Source organism: Aptenodytes forsteri, unplaced genomic scaffold, assembly GCF_000699145.1.
Source record: "Aptenodytes forsteri isolate BGI_AS27 unplaced genomic scaffold, ASM69914v1 Scaffold10, whole genome shotgun sequence".
NCBI lineage: Eukaryota > Metazoa > Chordata > Aves > Sphenisciformes > Spheniscidae > Aptenodytes > Aptenodytes forsteri.
In genome coordinates, this window is record NW_008794117.1 from 4,229,163 (window position 1) to 4,245,760 (window position 16,598).

A 16,598-nucleotide genomic window follows, 5' to 3' on the forward strand; every position below is an offset into this window, starting at 1 on the left:
GCTTGGCGAGCACCTCTGCCAGCTCCCTCAGCACTCTCGGGTGGATCCCATCCGGCCCCATAGATAATTCTACTCTTTCTGCAAATTGTCCTTTAAATTTACAGTAACTTACCAAGTTGGCTTGTATTACCATTTTAAATGACAAACTTATTTGAACATTAGAGGAAGTTATAAAATTTATAGGCTTCTACTCTACCATTGCAAAAAACAGCAAAACGAAGAAAATCCAAATATCGCTCTCCTTCAACTGGATTCCATCCGATGTCTGGGTAGCCTTTAGAAATCAACAAAGGACAACTCTGCAATCCACATCCAGCCAAATAGCGAACCACCTAAAAGCAAGGTAAGATGAAAAAGATATTAATTGCGAAAAAGAAGAGAAGTGCAGTTTCAAAGGGAAGCATCCTCATATGTTGCCTCGGATTTGGTGTCCACATTCTATTATCCCCAACAAAACCGTATCATACTTTGGGCAAATCAGAAGAGCAGCATCTTTCTTAGTTCACTTTCCCAGTCTTTTCCTACTTCAGCAGCCATGAACTGCAAGACCTTACTTATCTCAGTTCCATTTTTCCTCTAAATCACTGCTTTGCTATCTATATCTCATTTCTCTTGCAATCCTGAGCGTTACAAATTAGCCAATTTTGTAATATTCCCCAACTATATACTATCCATATTTGAAAACACGTCTTCTGATATAACTCACAGGTCTACTCTTTTATTTTAACCTTTCCTTTTCACTTGCCTTTTTTCTTCCTTTCTTTTTAAACACACAGCAGTAACACTCCCTGTAATTCAGACCTATAGTCTCAGTAGTAGTTTTCAGTTGGCTCTCTCCTTTCTGAATTGTAAGAATTGTAAGCATAGCCTTTAAGCAGTTCAGACAGCTTCTTTTTGCTGACCATTTATAAGAATGATAAGTCTGAAAATGTCCTTTTAAACACACATGGTTCATCCTCCTATTCCAAGAAAGGATCATCTATTACTCTTATATTACTCCTGACAGATGCTTTCTTACGAAGGTTATAGCATCTCCAGAACTGGAGGTCTTCAAGAACAAATTGGACAATGTATTCTGCTGTCTTACTTTCCATTAGAAAGTTTTTTTTAATGCCAATCTTGAATCTGTCTTTCCATTATTTAAGACACTTTTCTTACCCTCTACTGACATTGTAACCATTATTCTATTCCTTCTTGCACCAGCAATTTACATGTTCTACACAATTGTCACATGCTCTCTTGAGTTTTTTATTCTTTAGTCTAATTAATCCCAGTTCCTTCAATCTTTTCTGAAGCAGGTTTAAATGTTAGGAAAAAAAAAAGATAGATATAGATAGATATCTCTACAAAAATTTGTCATATACTGTAACAAGTTGTCACAAGGCTTCTAGTAACCCCTATCTCATTATGCCACCACTGCATGTCACCATGAAGACAGAATAACAAAGATTTTAGCAAGGAAGTTTTGTTGGGTATGGACTCCACTATTCCCAAAGTAAGAGCTGCCCTTGAGGCAATTCCTTTTGGTTACACCTGTGTATGTAATAACCATTCAGTTCAACTATCCAGACCAGCCGCAGAAAGAACAAACAATCAGATTCTGATAGTCTTCCTCTGAAAGGTAGCTAAAAATCCCATAGAATTCTTATCTTGGATTTTGATTACTTCAGGAAACAAGAATCTCCCCTTCTCTACAGGGAAAAAAAATGCTTGATAAAGAAGCTACCAACCTTCTCCAGATCAGGCTCCCTTAAAGCTAGCGCAAGTTCATTGTTATCCATCACAGAGGCTGCTGCAACATCTAACGGAGTTGATCCTCGCATAGAAGGAGAGGCTGTTAAAATAACATGTCATTTCAACACCAACTTAATGAAAACCAACAAATTCATAGAAAATATATTAACAATTTTTTTTTAATAAAATACAACATTTTATCATTATTTACTACATGATTATAGGCATATCATTTATACCACTCAGTTTATAATAAAATCATGCACTCGCATGAAATTTGACATTGATACGAATTCAAAGTACAACGTAGATGTTCAAGCTAGAAACAACTTTTCTTACACATTCCTATTCTCATCACATACTTTGTTTTAAGATCTCATTCTTTTCAATTTTCCTAACTGACACAACTTCGTTTTGAGGAAAAGGTAGCAGGGATTTTGTATCTAAAACACTGACATTTTATCAGATGTACTGAAATAGAAAATATCTTTAAGCTTTAAAATATAAGATTATATGTTATCTATTTCTTTAAAAAATGGCAGTCATTATAGCCTTAGGAAAAGCTAAGGTTCTCATATTAACACTCCAAATGCATTTGATTTGGGCACTTTCTCTCCAAAAAGATTTTTAGTTATACTTCCATACTGTACCTACACATTAATAAGGAATATGTGATCATTTAAAAAAATTACTATGATTCTAAATAATTATATATTCTCAATTACAAGTACTAAATTAAATAAAGGATAAATGTATCTCCTCTGTAACATTTCAGCCTAGTAAAGAAAGGCTGACACTTTAAGAAAATTTCAAGGTTCATTTCTGGGCATCTATGCATGCATACCCACGCAAATGAGCTCTGTATTTCTCCCAATGCCATAGCTGTATACTGAACAATCTACAGAAGAAAGTGCAGGGGAGCAAGCTTGAGCAGTGAGAAGTAAGCCCTAGTGAAATGCTGCCAATATTTCTTTATGATTCTCTTCATCAAAATCAGGATTTTATTCTGTTCCTCAAAATGGGCAACTAAACACCAACTCCCTCTTAATGTCCAGGCACATACAAAAAAGCGTATACTAAATTACCTCAACTTAATGCTACTGTCAGGGGTTTGTTTGGAGTTAGCAACACAGTTAATGAAGATATTTTTGCACTGGGTAAAGGTGAACCTTCAACACAAACAGAGGGCGCAGAGGGATGCAGAAAAACACTGGTGGTTTTATATATAGATATTAAAAGATATATATATGTGTATATATATAAATAAACAGAAAGCTTAGATTTTGTTTTTGGTTTAGAATCTCAAAAGACACACACTTATTACTTACCAAGGCCAACACTGCTGTTTTCCAATAAATAGCTAAGATGATCAAACATAGCTTTTTGATTCTGCCTGCTGATGCGGCAAAAATAACATAGAAAACGACAGCAGTTTGCCACCATCTTTGGGAAAGTGATTTCCTAAGAAGCAAATAAAAACAGACTGAAGCTTAAATTCTAAAACAGGCATAAAACTTGCAAAAGATCATTTACGTAACAGCCTTTAAACACACTAATATTTATGCATTGTATTCCTTGCACCTCAGTGAAGTTAACTGTTTAGGTTTCACCCTGGAATCAACAGGGCTTTCTCAGCAAGTAAATAACTCCTTAAGCCCCAAAGATCAAGGTATAAGCTTGAAAAACAAGAGCTGGGATCACCCATAAATTCTAGATTAAAACATGAAAGAATGTGAATGCTTAGATTCACAGAGTAATACTGCATTGATTTTTAATTAGTTTCTAAAAACATCTCCCCTTTAAAACCTAGTAAGCATATGAAGTGGTATTTGCAGTTTTTTCTTTAAAGCATCTGAAATTACAATGCTAATTATATCTTCCTCCAGAATGGAAGGATAGATTCTTCTAAAAACTTAGTCAACTATTGTCCTAATGGAAATTAGTAAGAGGTTATGGTCTCAGTACCTCCAGTGACTGCCTACCACCTTACAGGATAAAGCTTTGAACAGCTATATTCTAAAATCTCTGTCTTCTAACAGTGAATTGCTTTACCTTGGATTCTCCTCCACCAAGCACATTTACCATCACTTCCATGACAGTTTCATGCATGCCTAAAGCTCTCATGAGATTTGGATGTTGGTAAAATACTTTATTATTCATGATGTCTCTACAGGAAAACAAAATAAAAAATTGGATTACAATGTTATGGACCAATAGTTTACCTATTATGTTATTTGCAAAGCTGATTTACTGTGCAATTCTTCACCACCTGAGGTGAAAAATTACCTCAGGGACTTTTTCAGGTTGTGTCTCAATGTCTCCTTTTTCTATGCACATTGTGGAAGAACGTGACCTTTCCTTTCCCATATTATAGTTATTGCCCTAATCACCACCTGATTACATCAGAGTAGGATGTTCTTCTATTTTCAGTAGAAATCCCATTCCAGATCTAAAACTATTTTCTGACAAAAGCATGATCAAAACTGCTATAGTAGCTTAAATTTTAAATTCAACTAAGCAATATTTTTGACAAAGCATTCTTTTCAGAATATTTCAACCTTGAGACATTTGACATCTGCCATCAAAACCAAGAAAAAATAACCGTAGGGAAAAGAGAATGTATATCCAGCTAACTTTTAAGCATTAGAAACAGAAGCTGCATAAATATTAACCTTAGTTCATGAGTTACTCCTCAAAAGAACTCTTCTCTCCTACATATTTCAGCAGAACAGATTTACATACTTTAAAATCAGTCCTGTAGATTATAATGTCAATATTTTATGCAGACATGTTATCTCCAATAAAAATGACTGGTTTAAAAAGTAATTAAATTTCTAAAAACTGTAATTAGCCTTGAAATCACACACAACCCATAAATAAATGTGAAAGCAATCAGGTCATGGGAGAAAAGGACTAGCAAGTCACTATAGAAAATACTGTTGACAACTGTTCAAATTTCACTGCACATTTTATAGCAGTCTTCTTTTTTCTGACCTAAAACTCCTGCAATCAGGCAAGGAAAATTTCAGCCTTATAAAAGATGAGACATGAAGAGGACTGTTCCATCACTCTAAAAGCTACAAATCTGCAACTATCAGTCACGCAGCAGAATGCATGCAGTATGTCTGACGTAGGTGGCACTATCAGAGTTTTTGATGCCCAGGAACTCCCAGAAAGATTAGCTGATCTTTTTCCCCCAAAGCCTACAACCAGACTTCGTATCAGAGATGATAGAGGACAGGCCCTGCCTCCAAAAGCTATCCATACCACATCGCCTTTCTGCACTACTGCTTCATGCTGTGGAAGAAGACCTTGATGGTATCAATCTGCCAAGTCATTCTAAACTCTTATTTGTCTACAGCAGCTTTCTTTTACAGAAATACAGTACAGAAAGTCAAAACGTCACCTCACGGACTGGCCAGAAATATTACACTACTTTGGAAAGTACATCCACTTTCAGTGTTCTGTTTAACTGTGGACTGCATTATTAAATGTCAAACTTAAGAAAAAAATCTTAACAGCATTTCTGAGGAAACAGTTTTTAAGCAGGAATGAGTGACACATCCATTTCTCAGCTGGAAGAAAGGAATACTTTCCACTCACAGCAAAAAACTTGGCATTTCTAAATAGGTGCTGGAGCCCAGGTTAGGCTATAAAAGGTACAAATGGCACAGCTGGGTAACTTCCAAGATAAACAAGACTATGATAGAAGCTACGAAGAAGGGTAATAGGAACAGGCAGTGAAAACACTAGCTTAACAGAAAGTACTCTTTCTTCCTTACACCAGACTTTGACATATCACCAAAAACATCATTAAAATTAAATCAGATTCACAAAATCTTAGCTTTTAATTCATAGCACAAAATATTGAGGAAAAAATGTAAAAGAACAAAAAGAAAGCAGAACATGAAATGAAAACCCCTCTGAGATTGTTTTTTTCCCAGGCACAACAACGCCAGAATCTAGTAATCACGCATTCATTTTAGACTTCATTAGCTTAAGTGAAATGTAACAACTCAAATTTGAAGTACGACGGTGGATTTAGAAATACCAGTATTTTGTGTCTCTTGACAGGTGATGGACTTTCCCCTTTGCCAAAGCCTTAGCATGAGTACATTGAACACTGCAACAACCAGGGAACTCTGATGAGACCTGCTGGCAAGCTAAGAAGTAGGCATTGTTCATAATGACACTACAAAACTATGGATAGACATTATTTGGATATTTGAAGACATTATTTGGATATTTGAGGTTTTCGGTAAGCTCAAAAAAAGAAAAAGATATTTTGCACAACAAAAACTTCTCCTTGCATTCCTGGCATGCCTTATATAATGCTATCTTTGGTTGTCATTGCTCTTGTTGATTGGGGATTTCTAATAGATCACAGCTGATGTTTAATCTCACCAGACACCTCTCAGATGGTAACATTTCTTTGAAAAAAGTGAGAGAAAAAAAACCAAACTCTTTGCTAGTAGAGATGACCATGTTTTCTTTACTGTTTTCTCCAATTGTACTTTTTATTAGGCTGTATTTCACTATTATTAATCATATAATTAGGAAAAATAAGACTGGGTGAACTACTTCATAGTTCGAATAGTACTAACTACATTCAGTGCAATAAATAGATGGCATATGTACAGACACCTGTAGACACAACTCCATTAGTTGACTGCTGGGGGGAATTGTATGTGTCAACAGCTACCAGTCACTGCAGTTACATAAAATGGACAGTATTCTTGATAGGACTCTTCACAGCCATACTATTTAAAATATGGAAACAAGATATATTTTGTAATACCATAAAACATTATATACGTTTTCAACTTTTCTTACAGGAAGTCTTACAGATGCCATTTGCTTCTCTCCAAAAATGATACATATAATGCTGCAAAGGCTGTATCTTACAACTGAAGATACTACACAACTGATACCAGTGTCTGCATTTACACCCATATAGACCATTCACATTCAAACTTCATGTATAACCTTGGCCATAACCATACAGCAAATAACAACAAATATCTGTAAATAAAGAGATGTTACACTCCAATTATTTACCCTAATCCACGAATCATAAGTTTCTCTTCCTCCTTCCCCATTCTGACACTAAGCAACGAACGGATTTGACCGAGGGATGCCAGAAGATTGATTGTGTCTTCCACAGACACACTATTTATGGTGTAAGTCTTTGGTAGGGCTCGAACCAGACCACCAATACCATCATATTGGCGATGTAGCAACACAAACATGGCCCTCACTAACTCCGGGTCTTCTATCACTGATTCCTGGGCCCAGCGTACCATTGTGTCTGAAATCAACTGCTGAAGAGTAGCTGTGAAGAAAATACATAAATCACAAAATTACCATTAATTGCTCGTCTCTCTACTGGTAGTCCCTCAGAACCCATTATGCAACGTGAACTGGAATGAATTCAATTCTTAAGAAGCACCTTTTTCTTGGTACTTCTTTAGCAGACTATCAAAGGAAAATAAAATCACACAAGAGAAGCAGAAACATCTCAAAACCAACAGCAGATATTTAAAGTTGAAATACAGAAAATAAAACAAAAACCCCCAACCCCCCCAGCCTATATTTAAAGTTGAAATACAGAAAATAAATCTGATAACAAAAAATTACGAAGACATACAAGATGCTCACAAAGTCACCAGATTTATTTCTACATATTGCTTTCAAGATTTTTCCAGGAATTCAGGTCTGAGGGGCTTTTTTGCATATTATGAAGTAAGACTGGAAAAATATACTGGTAGCACATGTAAATGCTGTACTATTTATTTACATGCCTAAGCTCTGTATCCACTCAAAAGTTTATAACGTACAAACCAGAATAATTTAACTTAGTCCTTTGCCAAAATCAAAGACCCTTCAAAAGAAATAGAAATGGAGAGACTCCAATCAAATAAATGGCAAATCATCATTTGCATATTTTGAATTCAGTGTCTAACGAAGCGAGAAACCCATGTCTGGTATTCTCACTGACAATCTTTATTAGTTGGGATATATATATATTTATATTTGGAAAAATGGTATCTTAATAGACAAGGTATATAATGTCAGTTAAGATTTGAGACTACTGTTTAGAAAAATTACTCATGAACTAACAGTCAAGACAAAGTATTTGATAAAAGACAACTGAATAATGTTCTTTTTCCCAACTCAGGGAACTTCCATTCAGGTTTGCAAGACTTTGTCAGATCAATTCAGGATCCTCTTGAGATATCCTGATAGTTATACACTAGAAAATTTCACCTTTAGTACCTACCTAACTAATCAATTTATTTCCATGTCAGGCAGATAACAGCGAAAGTTTGACAAGGGAAATTTGGTAATCCCTCCTGAAGTTCAATAAACTGCATAACAAATACCCTGATGTGGAAGAAGGTGGCTGATGCAGACCGAACATCAAAAATATTTTCAAATTAGAAATCTATGTGTTGAGACAGTAACATGATTTTGGAGTAAACCAGATGCAATTTCAGGCTAAACTCAAACAAAACAAAAAAAGTAAAAGTACTTATAGAAAGATATTGAAGGGACAGGAGTTTACAGAAAAGAGAATGTTTAACCAAGAAGGGAAGTTGTGCTAAGATGTGCTAATACAGGGTAAGGGGAAAAAAAGAGCAATAGTACTATATTTTATTGTTACTGTCCAAACACTGTACTATAAGTGTTTCCATTGTCACACAGCATAGCACTTTTTAGAATACAAACACTTTAAAAATAAGTAAAAGAATTAAATGTATTTGGGCTGATATTTCAGGAGGACTGAAATAAATAATAACAAGAAGGGACACAATAGTAAGTTTCCTTTGTTTTTTGTGAAGAATCACATGAGCAGGCTGTCCTTTGGCTCCTGTTTTGATAACTGCAATACTGCATCCAACCTACCTGTGGGTCTGGCTGTTATCTTGCTTACAATGAAGAACCCAAGCAGCCTAGCCACCACAATACTGTTTAATTAGTTTAATATAATACTGTCTTTCTACTAATATGAGAGAGAGAGAATTAGATTTTGTAGAGCTTTAAGCTTACTGCAAGAAAAAAAAATTAGGAACCATAGGATTCATCACCACATTCTCCATAGACCTAGCCTCTAATTATCACTGCCTGATAACTGAAATAATAGTTATAAACTGCAAAGCTAGAAGGCACACTTTTAGGAGGACAAAAATATTTCTACTTAAAGAACAGTAAGCTAACACTAATAACTGGCAGCTAAGAAGCCATCTCATTATAAGTACCCTGGGGAAATCTCATCCCATAATTTTAGGCACTTACATTAGGCAACCAAGTTAAAAGGCCAGTCTCCTTAGAATTCTGTGTAGTCAATGATGGAAACCAAGTTTTTACCAAAGTCAGAACACCTGTGTGCCCAGAAATTCATTCCTGCTAGTAGGGTAGCAGCATAAAAAATTAGGACATTTGAAAGTACCATCCACCATAATAAAGGCAAAAAAAATTATAAAAATAAAATCAGCATTGACAAGTAAAAAATAAATAAAATTCCATAATCAGTTGGCACCAAGTGCAGAACTTGGATGCCACTGGCAATGATTCTTATCACGATGGAAAGAAAGTGTCAGAAAAATGACAGAGCAACAATCACAGACAGCAAATCTTGAATTTTAGGTTGGGTGGGGAGGCTTCTGCTAAGTACAGCTTTGCAAATTATGGTCTAATTGCATAGTCTTCTTTAATTTGTTAATTTTCATGGAAATACTGATTTGAAGCTGCTGCAGCTGTTTTATGAGCAAGTTCTCATAATCAGGACCTTGCTACAATTATTAAGTCTGCACTAATTCTACAAAAAGCAAGATACATCCTGAAAAAATTATGACTTGAAAAAGGATCAAGAGCGAAAAAACCAATAGAAAAAATTTTCCACTACATCCCATTGAGAAACAAATCTGCCTATCATAAAAATTCCATCTAAGCTTGTTTTGAGTCAGAGCTACAAACTTTAAGATGCACAGATGTTTCACTAAAATCCACCTTGCTTTGGCTGAAAATATATGAAGAACTTCCTTCCCTGCTTCTTTTGCCTTTTAGAATTAGGATACGATAAACTGATTTAATTTTGCTTACAGGATGTCTTAGCATCATCATCAACTGGCTTCTCAGCTTGCTTCTTCTTCAGATATGTAACTTTTTCCATAAGGTATAGGAGGCGACCCCTAATGGTTAAATCACTGTTTCCATCCAAGGTTCCATCTTCATCTAGTTCAATTCCTGAAATAAAAAATACACACTAAATAGTAAAAGAATAAAATTAAACAAGTAACAGACATGTTTTGTATCTTGTACATACAAACATAATCAAACTGAACTATGTTGTTCTGCTCTGTTAGAACTACGAAAGAGTTTGATATGGGATACGCTTAACCAGCAGTTTGGAACAAGTATAGATCAGGTATATGTGCGAGGCAGGAAACCGCAGATAAGGATCATGTAATCTTATTAATTTATTGTATAAATTGCATGTTATTATACATAAAATATATAGTAAATATATTTCTGTGGTCAACTCCCCCAGTTTGCATGTTTCCATGCTAACGCTGATGCCTGTGTTTTGGACATATGTAGCTCAGAAGTGTAGATACAGTCCCTACTAACACAGTATGGTTCAGCTGATAATAGCAAAGACTAGATTTTAGGTAAAACACATCATAGAAGTGAAAGAACTAAAGTTACAATAAATATACTTTCTAGTAACCAGTCAGAAGAACATAGCCACCTTCACAATACAGTGGCTCTTTCATGTTATTCCTATAACAAGCTATAAAAGTGTAAAAAAATGCATGTGAGGATTTACAGAATCACAGAACAGCTGAGGTTGGAATGAGCCTTTAGAGATAGTCTAGTCCAGCCTCCCTGCTCAAAGCAGGTTCAACTAGAGCAGGTTGCTCAGGACCACGTCCAGTGAGGTTTTGAATATCTCCTAAAGTGGAGACTCCACAACCTCTCTGGGCAACCTGTTCTTGAGTTCCATCACCCCCCCTAGAATAAAAAAAAAAAATTAAGTAGAATTTCCTGTATTTCAATTTGTGCCCATTGTCTCTTGTGCTGTCACTAGGCACCACTGAGGAAAGTCTGGCTCAGCCTTCTTTACTCCCCCTGCCCAACAGTATTTATACGTATTGATACAATCCCCCCATGAGCTTTCTCTTCAAGGTAAACAACCCCAGCCCTCTCACTCTCCCCTTGTACAAAAGATGCTCCAAGAATTTAACCATCTTTGATGGCCCCTCCTTGGACTCACTCTAGTGTGTTCATGTCTCTCTTGTACTGGGGAGCCCAGCTGTTGGCTTTCTTTGCCACAAGGGCCCATTGCTGCTCATGCTTACCTTGCTGTCCACCAGGATCCCTAGGTCCTCTTCTGCAAAGCCACTTTCCAGTTTGGTCCCTAGTCTGTCCTTGCTACATGGGGTTATTCCTCCCCAGGTGCAGGACTTTGCACTTCCCATTGCTGAACTTCATGGGATTCCCATCAGCTCATTTCTCTCATGCACTCATGCATACATTGTAAAGGAATTAAAAATCTTGGCCTATTACTCACACTAAAATAAGCTCAAAGTAAAAAAGTCATTCAACTATTTTTTCTGGGATTTTAGTTTCTGACATAAGTTCTGAAGTTAAGGGTTTTGTGGGGAGTTCTTTAGCAATCTTGAATTTTATAGGATGTTTCTTCACAATATTACATCATTCTTCTCAATTTATTGCATCTGTTTTTAATTGTCTGATTTTTTGCATTAAGTACAGTTCCATTAAAATTTATTTTGTTATATTTTGTCCTAAGAGAGTAATTGATGCTAAACTAAACAAAGATCATCAGTAACTTCAGATTTTACACTAAATCACATTACAAAACAGTTCGGATGGCAGTCTCTTCAACCAAACTAATTAACAGTAAAGACACTGAAATGTCTTCTCAATTAGAACATAGAGATGCTCTGAAATTACTCAAATGAAATGTCTGTTTTCCCACAATTATGCTGTTCCCTGAGCTCTAGTTGTATTTTTCTGATTTGCAAACTGTCAATATAATTGTCTCTCAACCATTTCACAAGACGTGAATCCCCAAATGGTGGCTGGCTAATCAACCAAACATAGGACTCGGGATGTGTATTTGTTTTACCTATTCTGAATACACAGAGTAATTAATTCTGCCTAACTGTAATGCATGTCTCAGTTATTTTTTTAAAATAGTGTACTGAAGTAAAATGAAGGGATGAGTATCCTCCAAACAAAAAAAAAAACAAAGTCCTCAACGCAAAATGTAAGTAAGCATGCATTCCGAACAAAACTACTCTATAACTGAATTCGCAGTATTCATGGATATGAGCTTGACATTTAAAATACACATTTTCATGCTCCATTTCTATATTGGTATTTTTGTATTTAAGTTGTTACTATATTTCACATTTTAGTATGACATAGAACTTAATTGGTTTTTATTAACTAAAGTGAAGAAATCAAACCCACTGAAATTTAACTGCTCCTTTTGATTATTAGTCTATTTCAATGGATAATAAACTTCTATATCTTCATTCATGTCCGAGAAGAATCAGCCACTAATATTGTGTTATATTGTGGTTAACATGGCCATAGTCAACTTGATACAGCAGATGACCTATACCAACCTATGTAAAGAAGTGCAAGGGAGAAGGAATAGGGCAGAGAAACCCCTTGAATAACAAGTGAGCTACAGCGTTATCCAATGCATTAAGCCCAAAGAAATTCCCACAGAGTTGTATGGGTGAAAAAAACCCCTTTTCCCTCATGAAGCAAAACATACTGCATTCCCTTCTAGTTTGACCAGATCCGAGGATAAGAACATTTCCTTGCTTTTGACTACAAGCTGAGTATCTTTATTTGATAGTATTTATAATTGATATAGTGTAATCTATAGACTACTTAGTTGGTGTTTCTTATGTAAAATTATTTAGAAAAATTGCTTCTAATGCTAATATAATTAAAAAAGTAAAAAAATTCAGTAACGACTTACCACAGTGTGTCATTAGGTCTTCATGGAAATCCAAGAGTTGATCCCGAATTTCTTCAGGGCAAGGACAATCATTTTTATCATCTTTAAAGTTCAGCAGCATGTTAATCTTAAAGAATACAAAGGAAAGGCAAATGACACTGATCTCCGAAAGGAAAAATGTTGAAATCAAACAGAACTCTGCCACACATAGAGCACAACAAAAAATAAATTGTCCATTGTAAGCTGTACCTGCTCCTGAGGTGGGGATCGAAATTCTTTTGTTTTTCTAGCTGTCAGGGCAGCAGACATGTTCAAGGCCTGCATCACTTCATTGTACCGGAAGCGTTGATTTTCTTGAAGCTTGGCCACAAAATCATCTGAAAATGCTACAATGGCTTCTATTCGGTGTCGTATTTGGCAATCACACAGGTACTGGAGTAGATGACACATCTGAGAAAACAGTATCGTAACAGAAAGAAGAGTTGGCAAGCTAAGAAATATCTTCTGTATATTATGCAAATAAGGTTGGATTCCTTACAGTAGCAGTTACTATCAAATAAAGTGACTGAAATCTTTAATGCTGTCATTTACTACATGGGAAGTAATCCTACACCAGGAATAGCTGGCATCTGAAAGAGATTTATTTGCCTCAGAAATATAAAATGTAAGACTTTAATAAAAGTTATAAGAGAATGGATTTACTCCTTGCTTCTAGGGAATTTCTTTTCTGTTTGGATCCATAAAAATGAAGAATTCCCTGTTAATGTCATTGAACAAGTAATTCTATTTAATGAAACAACAGTGGTTTGATCTATGGTGAACAAGTTTGTATCATCAGGAAGATAGTAAATCTTGTTTCCTGTAAGGAAATTACTTCTCTATTTAACTAACATCAAGATGATGTATTCCTTAAAAGACAAATTACCAAGTGAAGAAGAAAGGATCTGCGAAGAATTGGGAACAACTACTATCACAACAGTATTGTTACCTGTAATTTAACAGGTTCTGGAAGTTTCATCTGAAGGAGTCCTTCCTTTGGCACTTGCTCCCCTCTGCTTTCTTCCTCTCCTTCTTCTGACTTGAGCTCATCTGAACTCAGCTCCTTCTCTGAGAAATCAACTTCATCCTCCTGGCTTACTGCTTCTTTGAAAACCCGGGGCTCAATCAACTGCAAGATGTGTTTCAGGTCCCCATTGTGGAAGATTCCCATAATTAGGAGGGTATAAAAGAGCTTGATGAGAGGGACAAACAGAAATTCTGTAGAACCTCCAACTGGATCTCTGACGTGGAGGCTGCCCTCCTGAACAGCTTCAGTCAGCATCTCTATGGTTTTGGCCTTTAAGATTTCCAGAGGGAATTCAGGACTGAACTGAAAGCATTCACTGCTAACGCTTACAAAACTCGGAGAGGAGAACTGCATTCTTGGCCTTAATGAAGTGCTAAGTCCTATACCAGGGAGGCCGTGTTTTTTGTTTTCATCAGGAAACAAAGTAATACTCTTGGTCTCATCTGTCATTGGAACTATAAATTCATTATTCATCATTAACCTGGCAGTTGCATAGGTATTGAGATGGATGTCAATGAGTAAGTCATAATATCCTGCACGTAATAATCCTGGCATATATTTATTCTCAATAGCATACAGGAGCTGAGATTCATCCACATGGCTACACATAGCATGGGCCACTCGGTTGTTGCCTAAAGCACAAACAGCTGAATATAATCGGAGGGTATGGTAGTGAAATTTCAGTAATTCTTCTTGTTCTGTCAGCTCTAAAATATCAATTGTTCTGCAGAGAAAAAAACAATATGGTAAATTCCATATCTGTGCAAAAAATTACTTAAGTGAAGGAATTCAAAATTCTCCCTAAGGATAACATTGGCATAATATCAGTTCTAGGGATGGACTTTTTCCACGACCCAGCTTTCATGTGAGAAACACTGTCACCTAAGAATCAAGGACTAATAACAAAGTTCAATCAGGAATTTATTCAAGTCGCTCCTAAAGTACAACTTCAATTACTTTCAGTGGGGAAAGATCAAAATTATTTACTTAACACAAAATACTTCTTCATACTACAAACAAGAATTTGGATAACTGAAAATGAAGGTTTTAAAACTAGTATAGGTTGAGATAGTTGTATCGTTTATTGGTTTTAGATCTGGGGTTGCAAAATGGCAACAGACTAGCCAGTTCATTTGCAGAGGGTTCGGCGGTGGAGTTGTTTGTTTAGAATTCTTACCCAGTTTTTTAGTGATTTTATTTTCAGTTTTGGCACCAGCAAAATGCTGAGACATTGGGGTAACAAATCACAAAGTTAAATTTCTTCAATTGTTTAAACTAAATTTAGGAAAATTAAAGTAATGGAATAATTAAATTAGTCACAAATCTTAAAAAATCGCTACAAAACCAGATCTTTGCCTATCTTACATATTATCTTTAACAATTTATAAACAGAGTTCCTTCCGTTTTCATTCAAAACCTATATATACTATTGAGGAGTTTGGAGAGAAACTAGGAGAGGTTGTAAACACAACAAAAGGAGGCAGATTTTAAAACATTGAAAAATAAGATTAATTTTTAATATTAGCTAAATCAAAACACACTGCCTTTATTTCCATGTGTTATAAATACAGAGAAGACCTTGGGCTTTTCTTACAGAAATTTTATTATGTGTCTAGCTTCATAATCCCAGCCTAGCTCTGATATACTTCAACACACAAACATCAACCTGTTTTCTTCGGGAATATGAAGGGCCATGAACTGCAAACGATTCAGGCACTGTATCATCCAGCCTTGACGTTCACTGATCCGAGAGACATCCACCTTCAAGAAGTGGTTTGGCACTCTGCTCCAAAGCACATGAGTCAGAAATTGAACATGGAGACGTGGAGGACATTGAGAGACTGGGTTTTTGTGTTCACTTTTGAATAAGCCAGCAGATAAAGGCATTACATTCTGGAAAATTCCAACAGGAGAGACAATCAGTTTCATCATCTTTACCAATAAATGAGTATATGATATTTTTCAAGAAATATATTCAACATATAGTACAGTAAAGTACAGTGCAACAGGAAATTAACATTTTCAGTAGTTTGTAAAACCAGCTGGGAACTGTTGGCAGATTAGCAGCAAGAGAGCATTGTCCATAACAAATTTTTTAAAATAGCTAAATTTGAAATAGAAACTTGAATGGAATGTGTGGTCACTTCCTTGGATCAGAGATCTGAACTCCACTCTTTTTTTACCTCTTCTGATCCACATATCCAAAGCAAGGAAGTAAACGTCAGCTCAGTTTTCCTGAGTGTACTGTTTGAATGTACTTAAAAACTATTTTAAAAGCCTAACCTAATCTGTAGATACAGCAGTCATCCATGCACTGTTTGTAGAATAAGAGATTTGCCTTACTGACCCCAGTGATTTCGTTTCATCATGAAGGATGAGATTCAGAAAATTCAACGGGACTTTGCAATATTGTCTGCCAATTCTAATCAGTTACAACCCTTCTCATCCAATGATGTACTGTATTTTAATTACATGAAGTATTTAAAATTGAGTTAAAAATAAAAATGGCAATAATGCAAACACTTCCAATCATATATTGGAAGTGCAGGCAACAAATGGCCATTAAAAAAAAAAAAAGATTATTTGATAAGATATATTTGTCCTAAACCTGCACAAAACCAACCATTATTTACCTTTATTCTTCCCAATTCAAACTGGAAAACATTGGGGCTTGTAGCTTGAGCAAATACAGCAGGAAATAACTTTGTGCTCGGTTCAACCTAAATCAAAGATGCACAAACATATAACCACTGAAGACAGCAAAACACTATTGCATATTAAAAAAAAACCCTAATA

At 35.7% G+C, this 16,598-nt stretch overlaps 1 protein-coding gene across 1 annotated transcript in view; it reads right to left on the reverse strand.

Moving 5' to 3' along the window:
• Positions 1 to 16,598, reverse strand: part of RYR2 (ryanodine receptor 2) — a gene marked incomplete at its 5' end in the record, with an annotated part of 258,073 nt that overhangs the window by 142,645 nt on the left and 98,830 nt on the right. The window contains 11 exons of the mRNA XM_019471222.1: positions 197 to 332; positions 1,731 to 1,834; positions 3,063 to 3,195; positions 3,787 to 3,901; positions 6,793 to 7,066; positions 9,838 to 9,981; positions 12,758 to 12,863; positions 12,986 to 13,186; positions 13,725 to 14,526; positions 15,469 to 15,695; positions 16,436 to 16,522. Of these exons, the coding sequence (XP_019326767.1) occupies positions 197 to 332; positions 1,731 to 1,834; positions 3,063 to 3,195; positions 3,787 to 3,901; positions 6,793 to 7,066; positions 9,838 to 9,981; positions 12,758 to 12,863; positions 12,986 to 13,186; positions 13,725 to 14,526; positions 15,469 to 15,695; positions 16,436 to 16,522 (2,329 nt within the window). The remainder of the gene's footprint in view (positions 1 to 196; positions 333 to 1,730; positions 1,835 to 3,062; positions 3,196 to 3,786; positions 3,902 to 6,792; positions 7,067 to 9,837; positions 9,982 to 12,757; positions 12,864 to 12,985; positions 13,187 to 13,724; positions 14,527 to 15,468; positions 15,696 to 16,435; positions 16,523 to 16,598) is intronic.